Raw genomic sequence first — 19,634 nt, forward strand, 5'->3', positions numbered from 1 at the left:
TGTTGAGTAGCTTTTACGGAATCCTGCCTGGTCCTTTGGTTGACAGAAGTCGAAGGTGTTCCTCATTCTATTTGCGATTACCTTAGAACATCTCTGTAATATGAAATAATAGTTCTTCGTGCGGTCCGCGTCGCAAAGGTGACAGTAGAGACTGCAGTGCCGCCTTCTAATCGTAGAATACGGTCCACTTGTGTGGCGGTTCATCACCGATGTGATGAAGGACATTAAAGAGTGCTGTGAGCTCTGCTGCCGTCGATGTTGTCGCGTGGGTCGTCTTAAATTTGATTGTTGTAGCTTTCGCTGGTATGACGATTGCCGCCGCGGAGCTGCTTGGAAGGACAGATCCATTTGTGTAAATATGCGTAGAGTCACGGTAGTTCTCGGACAAATATAGTAGCGCGAACTCTTCAAAGGCTGGTGATGATAGATCAGCTTTTTTCGAGATGCCAGGTATTGTGAGGTTGATTTTTGGCTGAGCGAGGCACCATGAAGGAATCGAAGGTCGCGCAGCCGGAGTGGAACAAGCTGGCAATAATTCATCATATGCGACTATCGTTTGGATGAAAGCGGTATGTGGTATAGGCGCTGGTAGAGAGGCTAGGTGGTGACGAGGAGTCCTTTCTAGATGCCTTATATGGGTCCTTAGCGCTTCAATTTCAATGTGGGTCTTGACAAGGTGGCCTCTAGTGATTGCTATCGTAGCCACTGTTGAAGCATTCTGAGGCAGGCCTACACAGATCCGGAGCGCTTGAGCCTGAAGATTTCGTATTGTGTGTAGGTTCGTTTTGAGGACGCGCAGGTTGTCAGTAGCGTTTTCTGGCACAAACAGGATGGAGTGAGGCCATCGTTGAGGCGCTGTTTTCACGGTGTTCGAGCTGGACGCCGAAGATGAGTTGAGAATTTTTAGTTTGGCCTTTCGGTACTGGACAAGTCGAAAGCTGTCTTCCGAGGACTCGCCACCTGATGCGGAGTACAGCTCTGTGTCCTCGCTATCACTCGACGTATTTCCTCGGTTCCTCGAACCGATGTCCGCGGGTGAATGCTAACCGGGAGGGTCCTCGGGGTGTTGTACGTTCATCACCGCGATGGAGGGGGCGCTAGACCCCACAGGTGCAGTGAGAAGTCCAGAAAAGCACAGAGACGGGCGAGATGTGTTCCGCAAGAGAAGCACTTCCAGTGTACCGTAAAGTTCGCACTGTCATGTATGGACTGCAGTCCTCAATTCCAAGTGACATTCATAGGTGGAGAAGAAAATTATCTTTATCGCAGAATCCCTTGTTCGTATAATTTTGTTCAGGTAAGTGCATTTAGGTTGTGGTTGTCTCAAAGAAGTATGCTATTTTAAATTTCGACACTCATGGGTGGCTCGATCTGCGTGTGTGCAAATCAGGCCGAGCATGTCAGACTTCTTCCAGGAATTCACTCTTTTTACGAAGCGACGCTCTATGTTCTGCTTTAAATATCGTCTTTGTCGTATTGAAAGAAAAAAATAGTCGTGTTTTTTCGAGTAACAGGAATGTAAAAAGATGATAGGCGACCGTAATCTTTGACATGGTGTCTCTTAGTGGCACTCGCACCTCGGCGTTAATGGTATTTAGGTTAACTGTAGGCGAACGCAACGCACGAACCGAACTCGGAGGCAAGTGTTTTCCAATAATTAGTCGGTTAAATATCATGCCAGCTTATTGTGGGTGATGTCATTAGCGACGTCATTACTTCTGCTTTCTACTTCGGGTTTCCAGAAATTCCAGGCGTACGCCGAAGTAGTACTCACGTGGCGGGTCTCTAAAGTCTACTATTATGTGCTTTGCTGTGCGGTAACCAGTGATTTTTAATTCTAATTATTTCAGACACTTCAGCAACTCAACTTGTAACTAACCTTATGCTCTGATATCATATATATATAATCAAACCCAGGAATTTTGTACTGTACTATTTTTTCTATTTTTTTTCTGAAATATTTTGAATTTCCTCTTTGGTCGTCTCAGCTGCTGAACCGGAAGTGCTGCGCAAGAAAGAAGAGTGTCGCTCGATGCTCGTACCAGTAAAAATTAAGTGAACGCATGCATTGTATAGCAGTGAAGAGTTCGTAAAAAAACGTAACATGCCATTATTCAGTGAACGCTGTTAGGTTGTGGTGACCAAGCGTTGATTGGCAGTCCTTAGTTGATGACGGGTAGCTTGATTATTCGTCGTGGTGGCGTAGTGGCTTTGGCATTGCGCAGCTAAGCCCGAGGGCGCGGAATCAAATCCCAGCCGCAGCGTAGCCGCATATAGATGGGCGCTTAATGCGAAAATGCCCGTGTACCGTGCATTGGATGCACCAAAATTAATCCGGAGTCCCCTTACGGCTTGTCTGTAATCATATCCTGGTTCTGGCACGTAAAACCCCAGAATTCTTAATAAAACTTTGTTCGACTAGTGGGTAACGGGTCGGGAGCAGGTAGGTACACTGTAAAAAAAAAGAACGTTCAGTAGGTAGCAGTCCTCAACAATCTGTAACAAATAATCTTGTACCAGGTATTGGTAGGCCTCGTGATGGTTTATGCCATGGTCACTGACGTTCCAATGCTTATCAAAAAAAGACCAGCCTCTGGCTCTTTGCAGCGCTGTTATTCGTGCATTTTCACATGATCTTTTTCAACCCGTATACGTCTAGTTATTTCACCTAGAAAGCCTAACGTATTTCGCTTCTGTAAAATCAATAGCCATGCGTCAGCAACAAAACAGTCCGTGAGCAGCCGACGGACTTCACGCTCTTGTGGACGACTAAACTTCGAGTGTTTGTCCCAAGTTGAAAACAACAAACGCAATAATTTGAAGCCGTGACCACGCTCATTCACCGCTGACATTGCATTTATAAGCCACGCTTTTCTCGGAGACACACAAAATACACAAGGCGACAATGTCAAGCTGCAACATCCTCTCTCGACTACGGAAGTCATCAAGCCTCCTTGCGAAGTTTACAAAGAATCTGGGGATCAGTGACATGTCCTGAGCATTTTTTTTTACTCGCTAGGAATTTTGCAGAGTTCAGTCGAATACCCTGCGGAGCCAGATTTAGAAATTTAGGTTTTGGTTCGGCATTTTTAAGAAAACAAAGAAAGACGTAAATGGCCGCCTACAGAAGCTTCAACAAAGTCATGTTTATCAAGGACTGAAGAAATCGGTGAGATTGAAGGAGCTAGCAGAGAGCAAAATGCGTCGAGTTGAAAATCTCTGGGGCCGGGACTCGCGGAGATGCTTTTAGATAAGCGCCGCATTATCCGGTCTGCAGAATGCGTGACTGCGCATCAACGTCGCCTCCCTAAGCGTGGTGCAAATCTTCCGAAACCGACTCTGTTTCAGTGAGCGTCAATCGTATTTTGCTTCTGAGCTTTGAATGACTGAGCCTGCTTCTAATGAAACCACATCATAGAAAGACAGAAGGATATAAAGACAGATGTAGTTCGTTTGTACGTTATCATGCGGACTGCATTGAAGCAATCGTAAGGCGATTATGCAAGACAGACTTCGAGCGATAACTTTATTTGGAGTTAGGAAAAGGAAGCATCGGATGAAATGAGCTGGCAATATGCACTACAAGGAGATATTCAGACGTATATGCTTCGTAAAGAGAGGCACAATTATGAGTGAAAAATGTGTGAATAAAGGCAAAACCTGACCGATAAAACTATATATACGTTATTTGGTAGTGGAGAGATCACTGTGTCTAAGTGTTCTGTATCAATTACTCGCTCGAAGAAAGTGTTAATTGCTATTCAAGGCACGTCGTCGAATACGGTACGTAGCCCAATTATCTTTGTTAGCACTTGATTTGCGCATTTTAACAAGCCAGGGCGTTTAATTGGTGACAAATGCAGTGAAAGCACAATATTTTTCGTATAGCTACTGCGAAGATTTTGAACTAGATTATTTTAGTGCTGTGAAATATATACTGGCCACGCAGCTTTAGTATGCTGACGAGGCACGGAACATCCATGAAAAGATTGACTGAACTCGATTTTTCATTGCAGGATGGAAAGACCAATACGCTCGTTCTGAAAAAAAAATAAAGAAAAAAGGTTAGCGTATGATGTTGGCTCAGTTCTTAACCGTATATAGTCCATTTAATGACATCTTTCAAGTTGTCTATTAAATATCTCATTTACAAAGAGCCACATTTAAGAAAATGTTTCAAGTTTTCTATCAAACATATCTCGTTTAGAAACGGTCATCAGAGGCCTGCACGTTACCGTTAATTAAATAAATGCATGCTGTCTAGGTACGGTTTTCTCGCGGAGCACGAAACTCAGTTTTTTGACCAGAGGTTTTCTCGATTTTCCAATCTAGATTTGTTAGAAAAAAAATGGCTGTGGCTTAGGTAAGGTTAAGCCCAGGATGCGAAGCATACTAGCCTTTATTTTAGTTGTTGAACCACTGTTTAGCCTGGTGAACTGCTGTTGCTTGGCTATATTTGGTTCGGCTAGACGAAGAAACAACTCATGCATTACTTCTTCGCCTTCAAGAGTGGAACGCGACAGCGTTCCCGTCGACCCGCCAAGGGGTGTAAGACAATGGGCTACAGGGCAGCGACTACGCGCCCCGCATTGGACGCGGTGAGCGTCGAGCAAAGCAGCGTTCGGCGCGGCAACGAAATGTGCGCCTGAGCAAGAGACGCACGCCTTAGAAACAGCGCGTTTCTAAGGCAACACCGCATTCACTAGAGGCGCTTTTGTACCGCTTTGAAGCGTTGTACTCGTGGCTCAGTGGTAGCGTCTCCGTCCCACACTCCGGAGACCCTGGTTCGATTCCCACCCAGCCCGTCTTGCAAGAGTTGAGCCAAAGCCACTTCTCCTCTGTCGTGACGTCACGGTGTCACGTGATTTCATGGTCACCGCCGCGCCTGAGGAGCTGGGTTGAGCCCTCGTAATATGCTTCGCATAAAATGTGCTTGCATAAAGTTACAGTCTTTATCGGTGCGCTATAGGCTGAAAAGTGAAACGAAGGCAGACTCCATGAAATCTTCTCTGCGGTAGCCTCAGAATACCGTAGGCTGGCTGTCACATTGGCAATCACCTCGTAATGAACTTGCGGAAGAATCGTCTTCGCTGGAGCTGGTATAAGGGGAGCGAAGTGCGTCAAACTTAAGGAGGCCTTTCAGTGTGCGTACGAGAGAGGGAGAGAACAGGAGACCGCGCAGCGCCATAGAGACTGCGGCGAAATCATAATAATTAAGGTTTCCGACACCGACCGGTGCTCGTGCATTTGTTCCACTCCTCGGAGAGAGGGAGACGCGGGGCATGTTTTATGCAGTAATGAGTCTTCTCTCCGCTTCTACGCTCGTTTTAGCCCTCTCCCGCAAAGGGTTTGTAACTCGCCCAGGAGCGGGGCGTATGATGTAATATACATGGCGCGCCTGCTTCCCGCCCGCGCCGCCTGGATAGCGCGGCGTACGCAGAGCAGCGCACGGTACACGCGTTTTGAGACAGGACCGTGGTGGCGAAGCGGGCAGCTTCCAGGGCCAGGCGGTGTCTCGTTTACAAACGCCAGATCACCTGGGCTTCGCGGTGGCTCTTGAACGGCCATCGCGGGAGCATAATTTTTGTGAGACCGGCCGCTCGGCTTCTTTCCGGCCGTTTTCAGCAAGAGCGCGGAAGAAGGTCACACGGGAGAAAGACGCTTCTAGGGATGAGAGTAGTGGCCTGAAATTGGAACGCGGCTGTATACGAGAGATCGGGACACTGATAGCTCTAAGCTAACGCGTCTAAACGCGGCTCATTGTGTCGCATTAAAGTTGCAACTGTGTAAAACTGTAGAGCGTAAGCACCACTGAGAGGCTAAAAGGGCATTAAAGTTCCTACAATAGATCTAAACAACTTGCTCAAGATATATGAGTGAGCCGGCCTGACGCGCACCGCCATTTACCCTGGATAATTATTACTCGGTAATCGAAGAAATATTTCACGGTGGGATGCGGTGCAGAAAATCATTATCTCATAGCCTGAGAGCGCAAGCCTGGTACTAAACAAGACGATATAGATAACAGAGCGTGTTAGCGTTTGCACTGGTCGTTGTCTCTCATAACGAACGTGACGGAAAGGCTGCTTGGGTTAGTTACATCTAGCTGCTGCTATCACTCTGCACCGCCACCGTCTAAGTAAATGGTGTACACGCGAAATAAGTGTGGTTCACAAGGGAACGATCAGAGTGCTTATAAGGAAGAAAGAGAAAGAGCAAGCAAAACATACCCTCTGCCTTTTTTGAGCGTTGTTAGAAAAAGAGGAGAGCTAGGAAAGGTGGAGAGGTTAACCAGAGACATATCCGGTTTGGTACGCCGCACTGGGGAAAGAGAATAAAGGAGTGAAAAGAGGTAAAAACGGGAAAATATTGAGCGCTAATGCGCGGACACATGAAGGTGCGCACGAAGTCTATAAACGATTTCACCTGTTGACCTGTTGAAATGGTAATGATATCGTTGCTTTCTGCGCCAGTGACTCGCAAGGTTAATGTCCAAGCTCTCCCGTTTCATAAAACGTTGTCGTAAGAAAAGTAATGCTAGAGTGCCATTCCATTATCTTTTTATAAAGGTGACGTCTTTGATGACAACCAAACTACATTGCAAACTTACAAGTACTGATTTCTATTTGCAATTCTGTCACTTCTTTCAGAAATATTCAGCACATCGCAGCCCATGTTCCTGTCTCCGATACCAACGATCCAGGCTGCGGAGGGTGACGACATCGTTTTGACGTGCCTCGTTGAGAATCTTGGATCCCACAAGGTGAGCCTAACTGAGCGCATAGCCTAGAAAAAGGTATCTGAATGGAATGGTGGCATCAGTGATGAGTAAAGTAGAACAGCCTTAAGCCGTTTCGAGGGCAAAGTTGAAATCAGCTCCACCTAAAATTCTAAATTCTGAGCAGCATATGGTGAAACTGGTGTAGCAGGAAGGCAAAAAAAAAGAAAAGAAAGGAAAAGCCCACAGAAACTGTTCTGGGAGTTGTCTAAGTATGTGTAAGCATTGTGTGACTTGCTCAATTTCACGCAGTCCGGTGTCATTATCAATGTTATGAAACTTGATCGGGTGGGTACAAACGACAACGCTGCGGCGGCATGAACTGCTGCGGACGGCGACGCAAGGTGATGACGGAAGCGAAGTGCTGCATGTAGCGCAGCCAGATGAGCTGATGACGTCCTGGTCATTATGAGCCGTTATCGTTCTTAAGCGCTTTATCCAGCCGCGGCGAACTGTTGTCGACCGCACACCGGCAGCGGCTAAGTATGGCCCGGCCACATGCGGCCTTATCTTGAAAGCGATCTGCGATGGGGACATAGTGGGCCGGATGCTGAAAGCTTCGTGTACGCTGTGTTCTCGCAGCTCAGTTCGCGTTGGAGCGAGACACGCGGGCCATATCTTGAAAGCTATATGCGACTGGGACAGACTGCGCCATACGCTGACAGCTCGGTGTGCTTTGTGTTCTCGCCGCATAGTGGAGAACGCCAGGTGGCGCCGAGCAGTGCGGACGCGCTCTCAACGGCTCCGTCTACGATTGTATCCTGTTGCGGCCAAAATCAACGGACATCTCCCGAAATTGCATCAGATATACCGGAAGGCGTAAGGATGTCGCCGATACCAAGTTTTTGGTGATGCGAATCCCGGTTCTTCCGAAATCGAATACCATCGCCTGCACTTCGACTCGCCACGCTAACCCTAACAGCCGGTGCGGAGAGCGCGACTCCAGGAGCCCGTACGCGGTCTAACCGCTACGTGGCGAGCAGCACTCCACCCGATATGGACCCGGACCAACCAAAGACCACAACGCACAAGGACCAGGACTCCGAAAATTAAATGGAGGCAGTCACGAGTGTTGATGACGACTTTCTCTCGCCTGACGAGGTGAATTACGGGGAGTGCGCCACCGACGCTGAGAACGCCGAGGACATCAGCAAGCAAGGTCAGTGGCAAATAGCATTATCCCTACGAACGCGCAAGAAAATAAGACAAGAAGCGCGGACCACCGAGTCGAATGGCGGGGTCAACCACCCCAACCACGAAGCCAGGATGGAGCAACGCGCCGGAGACGCTCGGCGCGTCGCGCTTGCGCAAGAACACCGGGGGCGCCCTAGCTCCGGAGGAGCAAGCGACGGGGCCCGTAACGTAATATTACCTACAGGAGAGATAACTATGAGACGACGCATGGCGGAAAGGGGCCACCCACGCCGAAAAGCACCCCCTCTACCCAAGAATGACATGAAAATCATCATTAGACCGAAACCAGGATTGGCGATTCGGGAACTACGCACGCATGAGGTATCCAGAGCAATAGTCCAGGCGTGTGGCGGACCTGCAAACATCACAGGAGACGATTTCTTGCTGCGGATACGGCCGGGCTCTAACATCGTCATAGCAAGCACACCCGAAGAACGAACAGCGGAACGGATCCTGAGAATCAAGGAGCTGGAGCTGCGAGGCAACAGACATTCTGTAAACACCTACATCTCCACGCCTGACAACCTCCTTAAGGGAGTCATACATGGACTGGAGCCTGGAACTACAGAAGAGGAACTGATCAACAACCTAAGAGTGCGGACGCAAGGGGTGCGAATACTCTACGCCCGTATGCTTGGCAAATCGAGGACGGCAGTGCTGACGTTCGATGGCCCCATCGTGCCACGCTACGTATATTACTACGGTGGCGAGACGCCATGTATACCCTACCAACCCACTCGACAATACTGCAAGATATGCCAAAATCAAGGACATAGGACGGATGTCTGTCCAACGCCCACTATAAAGGCTTGTGCGAAATGTGGCCTCCGCGACCCACCAGTGGACCATGAGTGTGAGCCCAAGTGTGTTCTCTGCGGGGGAGCTCATCCTACAGCGGCACCAGAGTGCACCAAAAAACTGAAGCGCGTCCCGCAAAGGGGAAGACAGCGTGTGAGACAACATAACCAGGTCACAGGGACCCCCAAGAAGAGGTGGCTCAGTTCGGACCGAGAGAACTCTGACTCGCCGGCGAGGTCCCGCTCGCGTACCAGGTCGACCTCCCGAGGCCGATCCAACTCTCGGGGCAGAAAACAGGAGGAGAAGCAAAGCAACAGCCAACAGAAGAGCAAGAAACAACCTCCAAAGAATGAAGGCGACAAAAACAAGGTGAGCTGGTCAGCAATAGCCTCCCAACACACACCTCAAACAACTGCACAGATAACGCGCCTAGAACGAGAGCTAGAGCTCATGAGAGTTCGCTTAGGCGACTTAGAGCGTGAGAATGTGATGCTAAAGCAACTTCAGTCGCAGCAACAGAACACACAGTTTAAACCGGCGCAGTCAGAGCAAGCTTCGGGGCAAGCTGTACAAGCACCCCAACAGCGCCCTAGAATACAATCGGTCGAAACACTCCAGACACAAATCCAAGAGACTTTCGCACAGCTATTACCCTCAATAGCGCAACAGATCACCCAACAGGTGTCAGCCCAAATAACACAACAACTAACGCAACAAATGACTGAGTTTGAAGTGAAGTCCGACAAAGAACTCCAGGCTCTGCAAATTGAAATCATGAAAACGGTGCGTAAGCAAATTACCGGAGCTAACATTAGAGAGAGAGCCGAGAAGCCATACGCCAGACCAGGGCTGGCAGCTATTGCACAAGAAAGCAACCATGCCTAAACATAAACCAACTATAACAGAAAATTGCGAAATCTGGCAGTGGAACTGTCGTGGATACCGGCGGAAAAGGGGACTTTTAACACAGCTGGTGAGCTCACAGAGCGAGCCACCAGCTGTCATAGCCCTTCAGGAAGTCGGATCCCCTCCAACCCTTCAGGGATACGAGGTGTTCACACACCCGGATTCGGAGAAAGCAATAGCAACATTGGTAGCGAAATCGATTACCGCAATCAAACACGATCCTTTTAGCGATACGGATATTCACCATTTACTATTAGAAATCGTATATAAAGGCCTGAACAAAAAGAGTGCCTTTATACTAAACATTTACAGTCCACCAAGCCAGAGAAAGACAAAGTTTGACAGACTCTTGCAGGAAACTGCCCGCCTGGTAAAGGGGAGACCACTGGTGATAGTAGGTGATTTTAATGCAAAAGATCCTAGTTGGGGATACCCGAAACAGGACGCTAAGGGCAGAAACATCCTGGAACAAACAGAACGACTAGACATGACAATTATAACGGATCCTGGAGTGCCCACTAGACAGGGCAACAGTGTGAGCATGGACACCAGCCCTGACCTCACGATAGTGCAGAATTGTGAAGATGCGCAATGGATAAACACCCTAAATGATTTAGGCAGCGACCATTACATCATCAGCACCACAATACGGACTGGGAGAATCAAACGCCACATAGGCATAGCCAAAATTACCGACTGGGTGAAATACCGCCGGATGCAGAGCCAGCAAAGCACCACAATCGATGATTTAAGTAAATGGTGTGAAAGTTTAAGAACGCAAAAGGATAAAGTCACAAAAGAAATAGCCCGCACATGTGACATACCTGAGATAGACCCTCACTTACTGCATCTCTGGGAGGCACGCAGAGGACTAACAAAAAGATTGAAGCGCCAGACACGGAACCGGCAGCTAAAAGTACGCATTGCAGAAATCACCCGCAAAGCGGAAGAGTACGCGACGCAACTAACTGCGTCCAATTGGGAACGCTTCTGTGACTCCCTTAATGACACACTGAGTACCGCAAAAACTTGGCGCATACTAAGAGCAATTATGGAACCAACAAAAACCAGGAACGAGGGATGTAAAGCGGTGGAACGGCTAATCCATACGTACCCAGGGACGGAACAAGAACTCAAAGAAGAATTATATAACAAGTGCTTCGGAACAGACCCATCTCCCCCACCCTGTGTGACCAAATACGGGGGGGCGCCTCACCCCGAACTCGATGAACCCATCTCCATCGAAGAAGTTAGAGCTGCCATAGCGAAAATGACCCGAAACACAGCGGCAGGCAAAGACCGGATAACTAATCCCATGATTAGAAACCTAAGCGATGAGGCGTTACAGGCCTATACTACCTTTATAAATGAACATTGGCAACAGGGTACTATTCCAAAGGAGTGGAAGCACGCTCAAATAGTTTTAATTCCGAAGCCTGGCAAGAAATTAGCAATTAGTAACCTTCGACCAATCTCCCTAACTTCCTGTCTGGGGAAACTGTTTGAAAGAATAGTAAACTGTAGATTACAAAACTACTTGGAGGACAATGAAATCATTCCAGACACTATGTTTGGATTCAGACCCAAGCTCTCAACTCAAGACATCCTCCTACAGTTGAAGGAAGAAGTTTTGACAAATGTACCAAAATCAAGCGAACACGTTGTCATGGCCATAGACATAAAAGGAGCTTTTGATAACGTAAGCCACCAAGGAATACTCGATGGCCTGGCTGAAATAAACTGTGGAGAGCGGATATACAACTATGTTCGCAGCTTTTTACACCAACGAACCGCTTAGATTAAATTTGGCGCAGTAGAAATCAAGCCTTTCAAGGCACCCAACAAGGGTACTCCCCAGGGCGCAGTGATCTCGCCAACGCTATTTAACGTGGCCATGATAGGCCTCGCAAGAAAACTACAAGCCATCCCGGGTATCCAGCACGCCCTATACGCGGATGACATTACAGTCTGGTGTGTCACCGGGTCGCTACGTGAAAAAGAAGAACGCTTACAAGCAGCTGCCTGTGAAATCGAGACATACGTGCGAGCCAGAGGGCTGCAATGTGCGTCAGAGAAATCGGAGATAATACGAGTCTGGAAAGGCAAAGGGAATCGTAACGTCCCGATGGACCCTGCCCTTAAATTGGAAATCAGACTTGGCAATGATGCAATACCTGAAAAGACCACAATCCGGGTACTAGGCATGTGGCTACAATCAAATCAACACTGCCAACACGGGCTTAACCTCATCAAGACGGCAACACAACAAGTCGCGAGAATGATAAAGCGGGTAGCCACGAAAAGGACGGGGATGAAGGAATCAGACACCCTTTGCCTCATAAGAAGTCTGGTGGTTAGCCGCTTCATTTACAGCTTGCCGTATTACCAGCTAACGAAAACAGAGAGGGATGCGATCAATTCGTGCTTAAGGAAAGCATACAAGATCGCCCTACAGATTCCGCAGTGCGCCCCAACCGAAAAACTCATGTCTCTAGGAATTCATAATACATTCGAGGAACTGGCAGAAGCTCAGCTGATAACTCAAAGAAACAGACTCGCACAAACGACCACGGGCAGGAAACTCCTTGGCAGACTCGGGTATCACGAGCTCCTTGAAAAACACAACCAAACTAAGCCCATCCCCACAATAATCAGAAACTGCATCAAAGTGGCGCCAATACCCAGAAATATGGACCCAACTCTACATGCAGGCAGAAGAGAAGCCAGAGCTGCATACATTGAAAAAACGCACGGCGACAAACCAAACTCCCGCTTCGTGGACGCGGCAAGATACCCAGGCAGGCAGAAAAGAACGGTAGCTGCTGTCACTGACTACATGGGCAGAGAAATCATCAGCGCCTCCACTCACAACACCACTATCGTGGAAGCAGAAGAAATCGCAATAGCCCTTGCTATCAAAGCGACGGAACCAAATCAACAACAAATAACCATCCTATCAGACTCTCAAGCGGCATGCAGAAGCTACCTCAGGGGACGAGTATGCACCGCAGCCTATAGGATTATACAAGATATAAAACCCCGAGCCAGATTTCACCTTTTATGGATACCCGGTCATGAGGGAATCAGGGGAAACGAAGAGGCTGACAGAGTAGCCCGTGCGCATGCTACACCCCACGGGTGCTCACAGGAAGCCTCTGACGACCCGATCCCGATTGACCAGAACTACTCAGCAATTTTAAACTATCACAGAGGAAATAGAATGAAGCTACCACCCCCAGATAAGAATCTCACTAAGGAAGAACAGGTTATATGGAGAAAGCTGCAAACCTATACATATAACAACCTGCACATTCTCCATAAAATTCATCCGGAAAGATATACGGACACATGCCCATGGTGCGGAGCCACGCCAACCTTAGACCACATCTCATGGGCATGCACGGCATATCCACAAAAGACAAACACAGAAATTACGGAGCATACACAATGGGAGGCGGCGCTGTCCAGCTCACAGGAAGAGGTCCAAAGGGCCATCATCCAACAAGCAAGACGGCGCGCGGAAGCCAGTGGGGCCCTTGTCTAGGGGCTCCACCCATTGAGCGTTTCATTCTACAATAAAGTTGTTCTGTTCTGTTCGCCGCATAGTTCGCGCTGAAGCGAGAGTCAGCACGAAGCTGAATTCACGCGCTTCTGTGCGCCATATCTTAAAAGCGATCGTCTTACGTGATGGAGGGCTGAACTGACGATCCGATGGACTTGTTTCCTCGTTCGGCCGACATAGAAATGCTTACACATTAAGAAAGAAAAAAAAATGGCTGTGGCTTAGGTAAGGTTAAGCCCAGGATGCGAAGCATACTAGCCTTTATTTTAGTTGTTGAACCACTGTTTAGCCTGGTGAACTGCTGTTGCTTGGCTATATTTGGTTCGGCTAGACGAAGAAACAACTCATGCATTACTTCTTCGCCTTCAAGAGTGGAACGCGACAGCGTTCCCGTCGACCCGCCAAGGGGTGTAAGACAATGAGCTACAGGGCAGCGACTACGCGCCCCGCATTGGACGCGGTGAGCGTCGAGCAAAGCAGCGTTCGGCGCGGCAACGAAATGTGCGCCTGAGCAAGAGACGCACGCCTTAGAAACAGCGCGTTTCTAAGGCAACACCGCATTCACTAGAGGCGCTTTTGTACCGCTTTGAAGCGTTGTACTCGTGGCTCAGTGGTAGCGTCTCCGTCCCACACTCCGGAGACCCTGGTTCGATTCCCACCCAGCCCGTCTTGCAAGAGTTGAGCCAAAGCCACTTCTCCTCTGTCGTGACGTCACGGTGTCACGTGATTTCATGGTCACCGCCGCGCCTGAGGAGCTGGGTTGAGCCCTCGTAATATGCTTCGCATAAAACTGGCCATGGCTTAGCTAAGGTTAAGCCCAGGATGCGAAGCATACTAGCCTTTATTTTAACGCGACAGCGTTAAGGAGCTCGTGTCGCAGAAAAGCCGGTGTCGTCGGCGTCGGCTCAGGCGTGCGGCGCTTGCTCAGGCGCACATTTCGTTGTCGCGCCGAACGCTGCGTTGCTCGACGCTCACCGCGTCCGATGCGGGGCGCGTAGTCTCTGCGCCGTAGCAAAGCCACCTAGAAACAGTCTCTGTAGCACGCCGCAACCTTCGCTTCTCATTCCAACGAGCAGCTCTGTCTCCAGGAGGCATCTCACCTCGTGAGTGTCTAGCAGAGGCAAGCGCAGCTGCTTATATACCGCCGCGACGCCGCGAGCGACGGCGCGAGTTGGAGCCCCGTTTCTCCTCTGTCGTGACGTCACGGTGTCACGTGGTATTGAAGGCGACACCGCCGCGCCTGAGGAGCTGGGTTGAGCTCTAGTAATATGCTTCGCATAAAAACGGCTAGCCTCTCTGTTCTTTGTGGAATGCCAGGTTGTCTGCTTTATGAACAACTTTGCACTGTTATGCGGCATGTGCGTGGTGTAGTGACTGGTATATGATAGCACTGCTATATTCGGAGGTTAACAGAGAAGCTCGAGAACATGTTAAGGAGCGACGGAACGAAAATATTAAGGCCGAACCACGCGTGGCTAATCTTACGTGCCTGGCTACGTCTCAAGCGTCTGCGAGGCCGTGCGCGCCTGTCCCATGCGTCTGGAGAGAGGAGACACGCAGGCCGCGGCCGCGTCAGGAAATGCTTGATTTTGAGTGTCATCTTGAGCCTACGCGATGGAAGTGGCAGCCTGTACACCGTCGTCACGTGGCCGGCATGTAAACTTTCAGCGCGGGTTTCCAAATAGGTTTCTGTGACCTTGTAATCGGGCTGAGACGCCTAGAGACACCACCGGTTCCAGGTCTCACAAGAACGATGGACGCTGTCAATAATAAAAGGCTCGTGTCCTGCGTTGATGCGCGGCCTGCATTTTGGCCGGCAAAGCACAAGCACTATCAGCGTGAGCTCGTGACTAGGTGCTTGTGGGCTGAAGTGTCGAGAAATGTGATGCTGAACGCTGCCCTAACATACAAGTGCTCAAAATTTCACACGGCTGTCATACGCTGGGCACTTTCAGTCGCAATCGTGCCAGGTCGGGATCAGATTTCTTGATCGCGATTGACTCTTTTTTGCTCAAGTTAAGAATACAATGTCCTCAAAGACGAACGTCTTCCCCGGAGGTGATTATAGCAGAATATGTGCTACGCGCAATGAAGTGCTACGCACTTATGCGCGTACCATATGGGTGCTCGCCCTTCCCTTCGTCACACGCTACGGACTCGGAGACGTGTACACTCATGTATACGCTTAGCGGACAACTATCCCGTGCTCCATGTGGTCGGGCCTTTAGGCGTAAGTTTAAGAGGAAGCTTTAGCTCGGGCCCGGACCTTTAGCTCGGGCCTTTAGCTCGGCCTATTCAAATACAAGTAAAACACAGAAACGCATTTCTGGGATAAACCATGTACCAATTTTAATGAAATTTGTTGCACTTGAGAGAGAAACTTAAATTCTATTGACTGTTGAAAGTGAAATTTTGATTTAGTGCCCGAACTGTTTTAAAATAGTTTTCAAAAATTCGACAGTTCGGAAAAATAGAAGCACGAAGTTTACAAACATATCTGCATTATAAAATAGCTATCGCGATTCTGTAAACAGCATCAATCAGATTATTCAAAGCGTATACGTTCAATATGTCAATTTATATCTTACGTGAAGTCGTTACGTTGTGTACAAGGGTTCTGCAAAAGCTGTATTTTATATTACAAAATTTGTTTAGATTCTTGTGTAATACATCAATTTGTCCCCCTTACATGTACTATTATATGCAACGCACAGAATTGTGCTATTATTTTATGTTACTGAGTTACCAGTGTTGTGAGTATGATAGTCTCGTTTTCTGAAAATTTGTCATTGTTGCCAGCTTCTCATTAAAAATGTGTCACCTAAAAAAAATTCGAAACCAGCAGCCACCAGATTTTAAGCTCTTCTTTTAAATGCAACAAACCTCGTCAAATGTGGTGCAGAAAGACAAGTTCTCGTTTTACATGTATTCAGATAGGAGTATCCGAGCTAAATCTTCCTCTTAAACTCACCTGAAAGGTTAGATATGAGCGCCTACCGCGTCCTAGTTGTGAGATCGTTCGGCGATTCCGTGGTCTGTACGTTTAACGAGACGCGTTCTACCTTTGGTGACGGACGGACGGACGGACGGACGGACGGACGGACGGACGGATGGACGGACGCACGGACGGACGGACGGACGGACGGACGGACGGACAGACAGACAGACAGACAGACAGACAGACAGACAGACAGACAGACAGACAGACAGACAGACAGACAGACAGACAGACAGACAGACAGACAGACAGACAGACAGACAGACAGACAGACAGACAGACGGACGGACGGACGGACGGACGGACGAACGGACAGACAGACAGACAGACAGACAGACAGACAGACAGACAGACAGACAGACAGACAGACAGACAGACAGACAGACAGACAGACAGACAGACAGACAGACAGACAGACGGACGGACGGACGAACAGACAGACAGACAGACAGACAGACAGACAGACAGACAGACAGACAGACAGACAGACAGACAGACAGACAGACAGACAGACAGACAGACAGACAGACAGACAGACAGACAGACAGACAGACAGACAGACAGACAGACAGACAGACAGACAGACAGACAGACAGACAGACAGACAGACAGACGGACGAACAGACAGACAGACAGACAGACAGACAGACAGACAGACAGACAGACAGACAGACAGACAGACAGACAGACGGACGGACGGACGGACGGACGGACGGACATGGATTGACTTGACGGGACTTGACGGAACCGGACCGACTGAAGACTGACTGGCTGACCTGATTCACCTGATGGCTGGCTGGCTGGCTAACTTGGCTTGGAACGAACGAACGAACGAACGAACGAACGAACGAACGAACGAACGATCGAATTAATTAATTAATTAATTAATTAATTAATTAATTCGATGCACTGCTTCGTATATCGACATACTCGAGCACTAACCCTACATTGACGTGATATCCTGATTGCGTCCCTCGAACACAGGTGTCTTGGTACCGTGCCGGGTCCGGCGAGCTTCTCTCCTTCGACACCCGCATGCTGACGTCGGACGCGCGGGTCCACTCCGATCACAGCCGGCCCAGCTCGTGGCAACTGCGAGTGTCCCGCGTGAGGGTCTCGGATGCCGGCCTGTACGCGTGCGTGGTCGACTCCACGCCCAGGCTGTCGCAACTCGGCGCTCTCGAAGTGCATACCCTCGTCGAAGGTGCGTACCATCGAGGCATGTTTAAGCTTATCTTATGCTACAATATACAATAAGCGAACCTCTGGAATGTATGCGAGACATTCTTGCTAAAATAAAGGATCGACCATAAGTCACATTATATCCAACACAAGGGCACCTGGCCGGATTCGAGCTCCAACTAGTGCAGTAATCCTTATTCGAATATCGATTTGAGAGAGGCGAATGAAGTCAGAAATGGTGGCGTTGTCAACAGGCAAAGACCATCTAGTTTTATGCTTTGCTCAGGAGAAGCGTAAAGCAAGAAAGATTGTCTCCCACTGTGCATCTTTGTAGTTATTGCAGAGGTTTTACTTGAGCCCCTTGTTTAACAATTAAAGTAGAAAGCATTATTTCCCTGACAGGCAGATGAAGTGAGGATAACCAGAGGGAAACTGCCAAATCAGCGGCGGATTATAACGTGCTAAGCTTTAGGCCAAGCTTGAATAGCTCCGATCAAACAGCGCTAAAGGAAATTATACATAGAAAAGCACTGAATAGGAAAGTATTTTTTTTATTTCACAGAAACAAAAGAGAGCATAGCTACGAAACGGTGGTCAGGCACATGTTGAATCAGTTTTGCGGAATTCCGCAAGGTGGAGAAAGATTCTGGGATCGATACCCAGCACCTCCACCAAAATGTTACGCGAAGGAGGGACTAAACACTGAAGGCTATTTATAATGCATATTTACAAAACAAATGCAGCTCTGGCCAGTTCAGCTGACAGCTCGAGACTCAGGAGCAGTTCGTCGTCTTCATCGGGGCGCCCACGCGTATTGTCCAAAAGAAACAAGCAATATGCGTGTGGCAATATATAAGCTATTGTGTAAATAGACAACCAGGTGTCATAAAAAACTAAGTGAAAGAAACAAATGAGAAAAGCGACTTGGAAGCAAAGAGTGGAAATAAAAAGACCACGAGGATTTACAAAAATGTGAAGAAAGAAATTAGGAGTGAAAATCTGTACGATAACACAAAGGGCAGTGCATTGCTATTTGAGGCTCAAGCTGGTTACCCAAGGACAAAAACATACTGGAGCAAATACTCGCAACAAGATAATAATAATAATAATATATGGGGTTTTACGTGCCAAAACCACTTTCTGATTATGAGGCACGCCGTAGTGGGGGACTCCGGAAATTTTGTCCACCTGGGGTTCTTTAACGTGCACCTAAATCTAAGTACACGGGTGTTTTCGCATTTCGCCCCCATCGAAATGCGGCTGCCGTGGCCGGGATTCGATCCCGCGACCTCGTGCTCAGCAGCCTAACACCATAGCCACTGGGCAACCACGGCGGGTGGCAACAAGATCAGGCATCTGTGTACTGCAGAACAAATCCGGAAAGAACTCAGTGCATCGTAATATAACGCAGAGTATTTGACCGAGTGAGACCCGTAGGGTAACGTACGCCTTCCATAAACGTTGGCATTTAACCTGGGTGGAAGCATTAACCGGTCCGCGGTCGAGATAAGCAAAAGACGTTTAGAGTATTGGTGGGAAAAGGCGGGGAGGAAATTGGTATGGCCGGATACATTATATGCATACGTAACTATACCAGGTAGATATAGAGAGCTTAAGGAAGAGATAAAAGATTAAGGAGATATAGATAAAATGCTAAACTGATAAATTCCTGTAGATTACTTGATTAGCTCATTGAGGTACCCAGTCCAACATCACAGCCAAATAGCAATGCGCATAAAACGAAATTTCACTACAGTAACGTGTCCTATTGCATTCGTATTATCATTTCTTTCACGTGTGTCTGGCCTGCGGAGTAACGGGCGAGACGTGCTCCTCCGGCCGACTTCACCGCTTTTCCTCTCACCAAATATTATTATCTCTCTGTGTCTCTCTCCCTCTGTCGTATTTAAGAGTCTATTTTTAGGGCATCACACGACGCGCGCGCAAGCCAACCCTGTAAGAGCAGCATGCAACTTCCCCCGTGTAGTGGCCGGTCACTCAACAAATCCACAAATCAGAACACGGCACTGCTTTTCGCGCACAGATATCAATTCATTGTGCGCTCGTCTCTACTGAAACAGTTACGCAGACACGGCCTGACAGCTCTGTCTTTCCCAGATGGCGCAGGCTTTAATTTGCACTGCTGCCTCGGGACCTTCGGTTTGGACACAATTAGGCAGTTTCATTTTCAGCGAGCCACCCGTGCAGCTAGCTGT

The 19,634-nt window shown here is 48.5% G+C and overlaps 1 protein-coding gene across 3 annotated transcripts in view; it reads left to right on the top strand.

Annotated features, from left to right (window-relative positions):
- Positions 1–19,634, top strand: part of LOC135909309 (titin-like) — a 204,235-nt gene that overhangs the window by 95,596 nt on the left and 89,005 nt on the right. For 2 of the 3 annotated variants that reach the window (XM_065441257.1, XM_070531661.1), the window contains exons 2-3: positions 6,651–6,763; positions 17,221–17,440. In XM_065441257.1, the coding sequence (XP_065297329.1) occupies positions 6,651–6,763; positions 17,221–17,440 (333 nt within the window). Of the gene's footprint in view, positions 1–6,650; positions 6,764–7,489; positions 9,140–17,220; positions 17,441–19,634 lie in introns of those variants that run through there. The other variant, XM_065441248.1, reaches the window with a different exon arrangement.

The sequence above is a fragment of the Dermacentor albipictus genome, chromosome 1, assembly GCF_038994185.2.
Source record: "Dermacentor albipictus isolate Rhodes 1998 colony chromosome 1, USDA_Dalb.pri_finalv2, whole genome shotgun sequence".
Classification (NCBI taxonomy): domain Eukaryota; kingdom Metazoa; phylum Arthropoda; class Arachnida; order Ixodida; family Ixodidae; genus Dermacentor; species Dermacentor albipictus.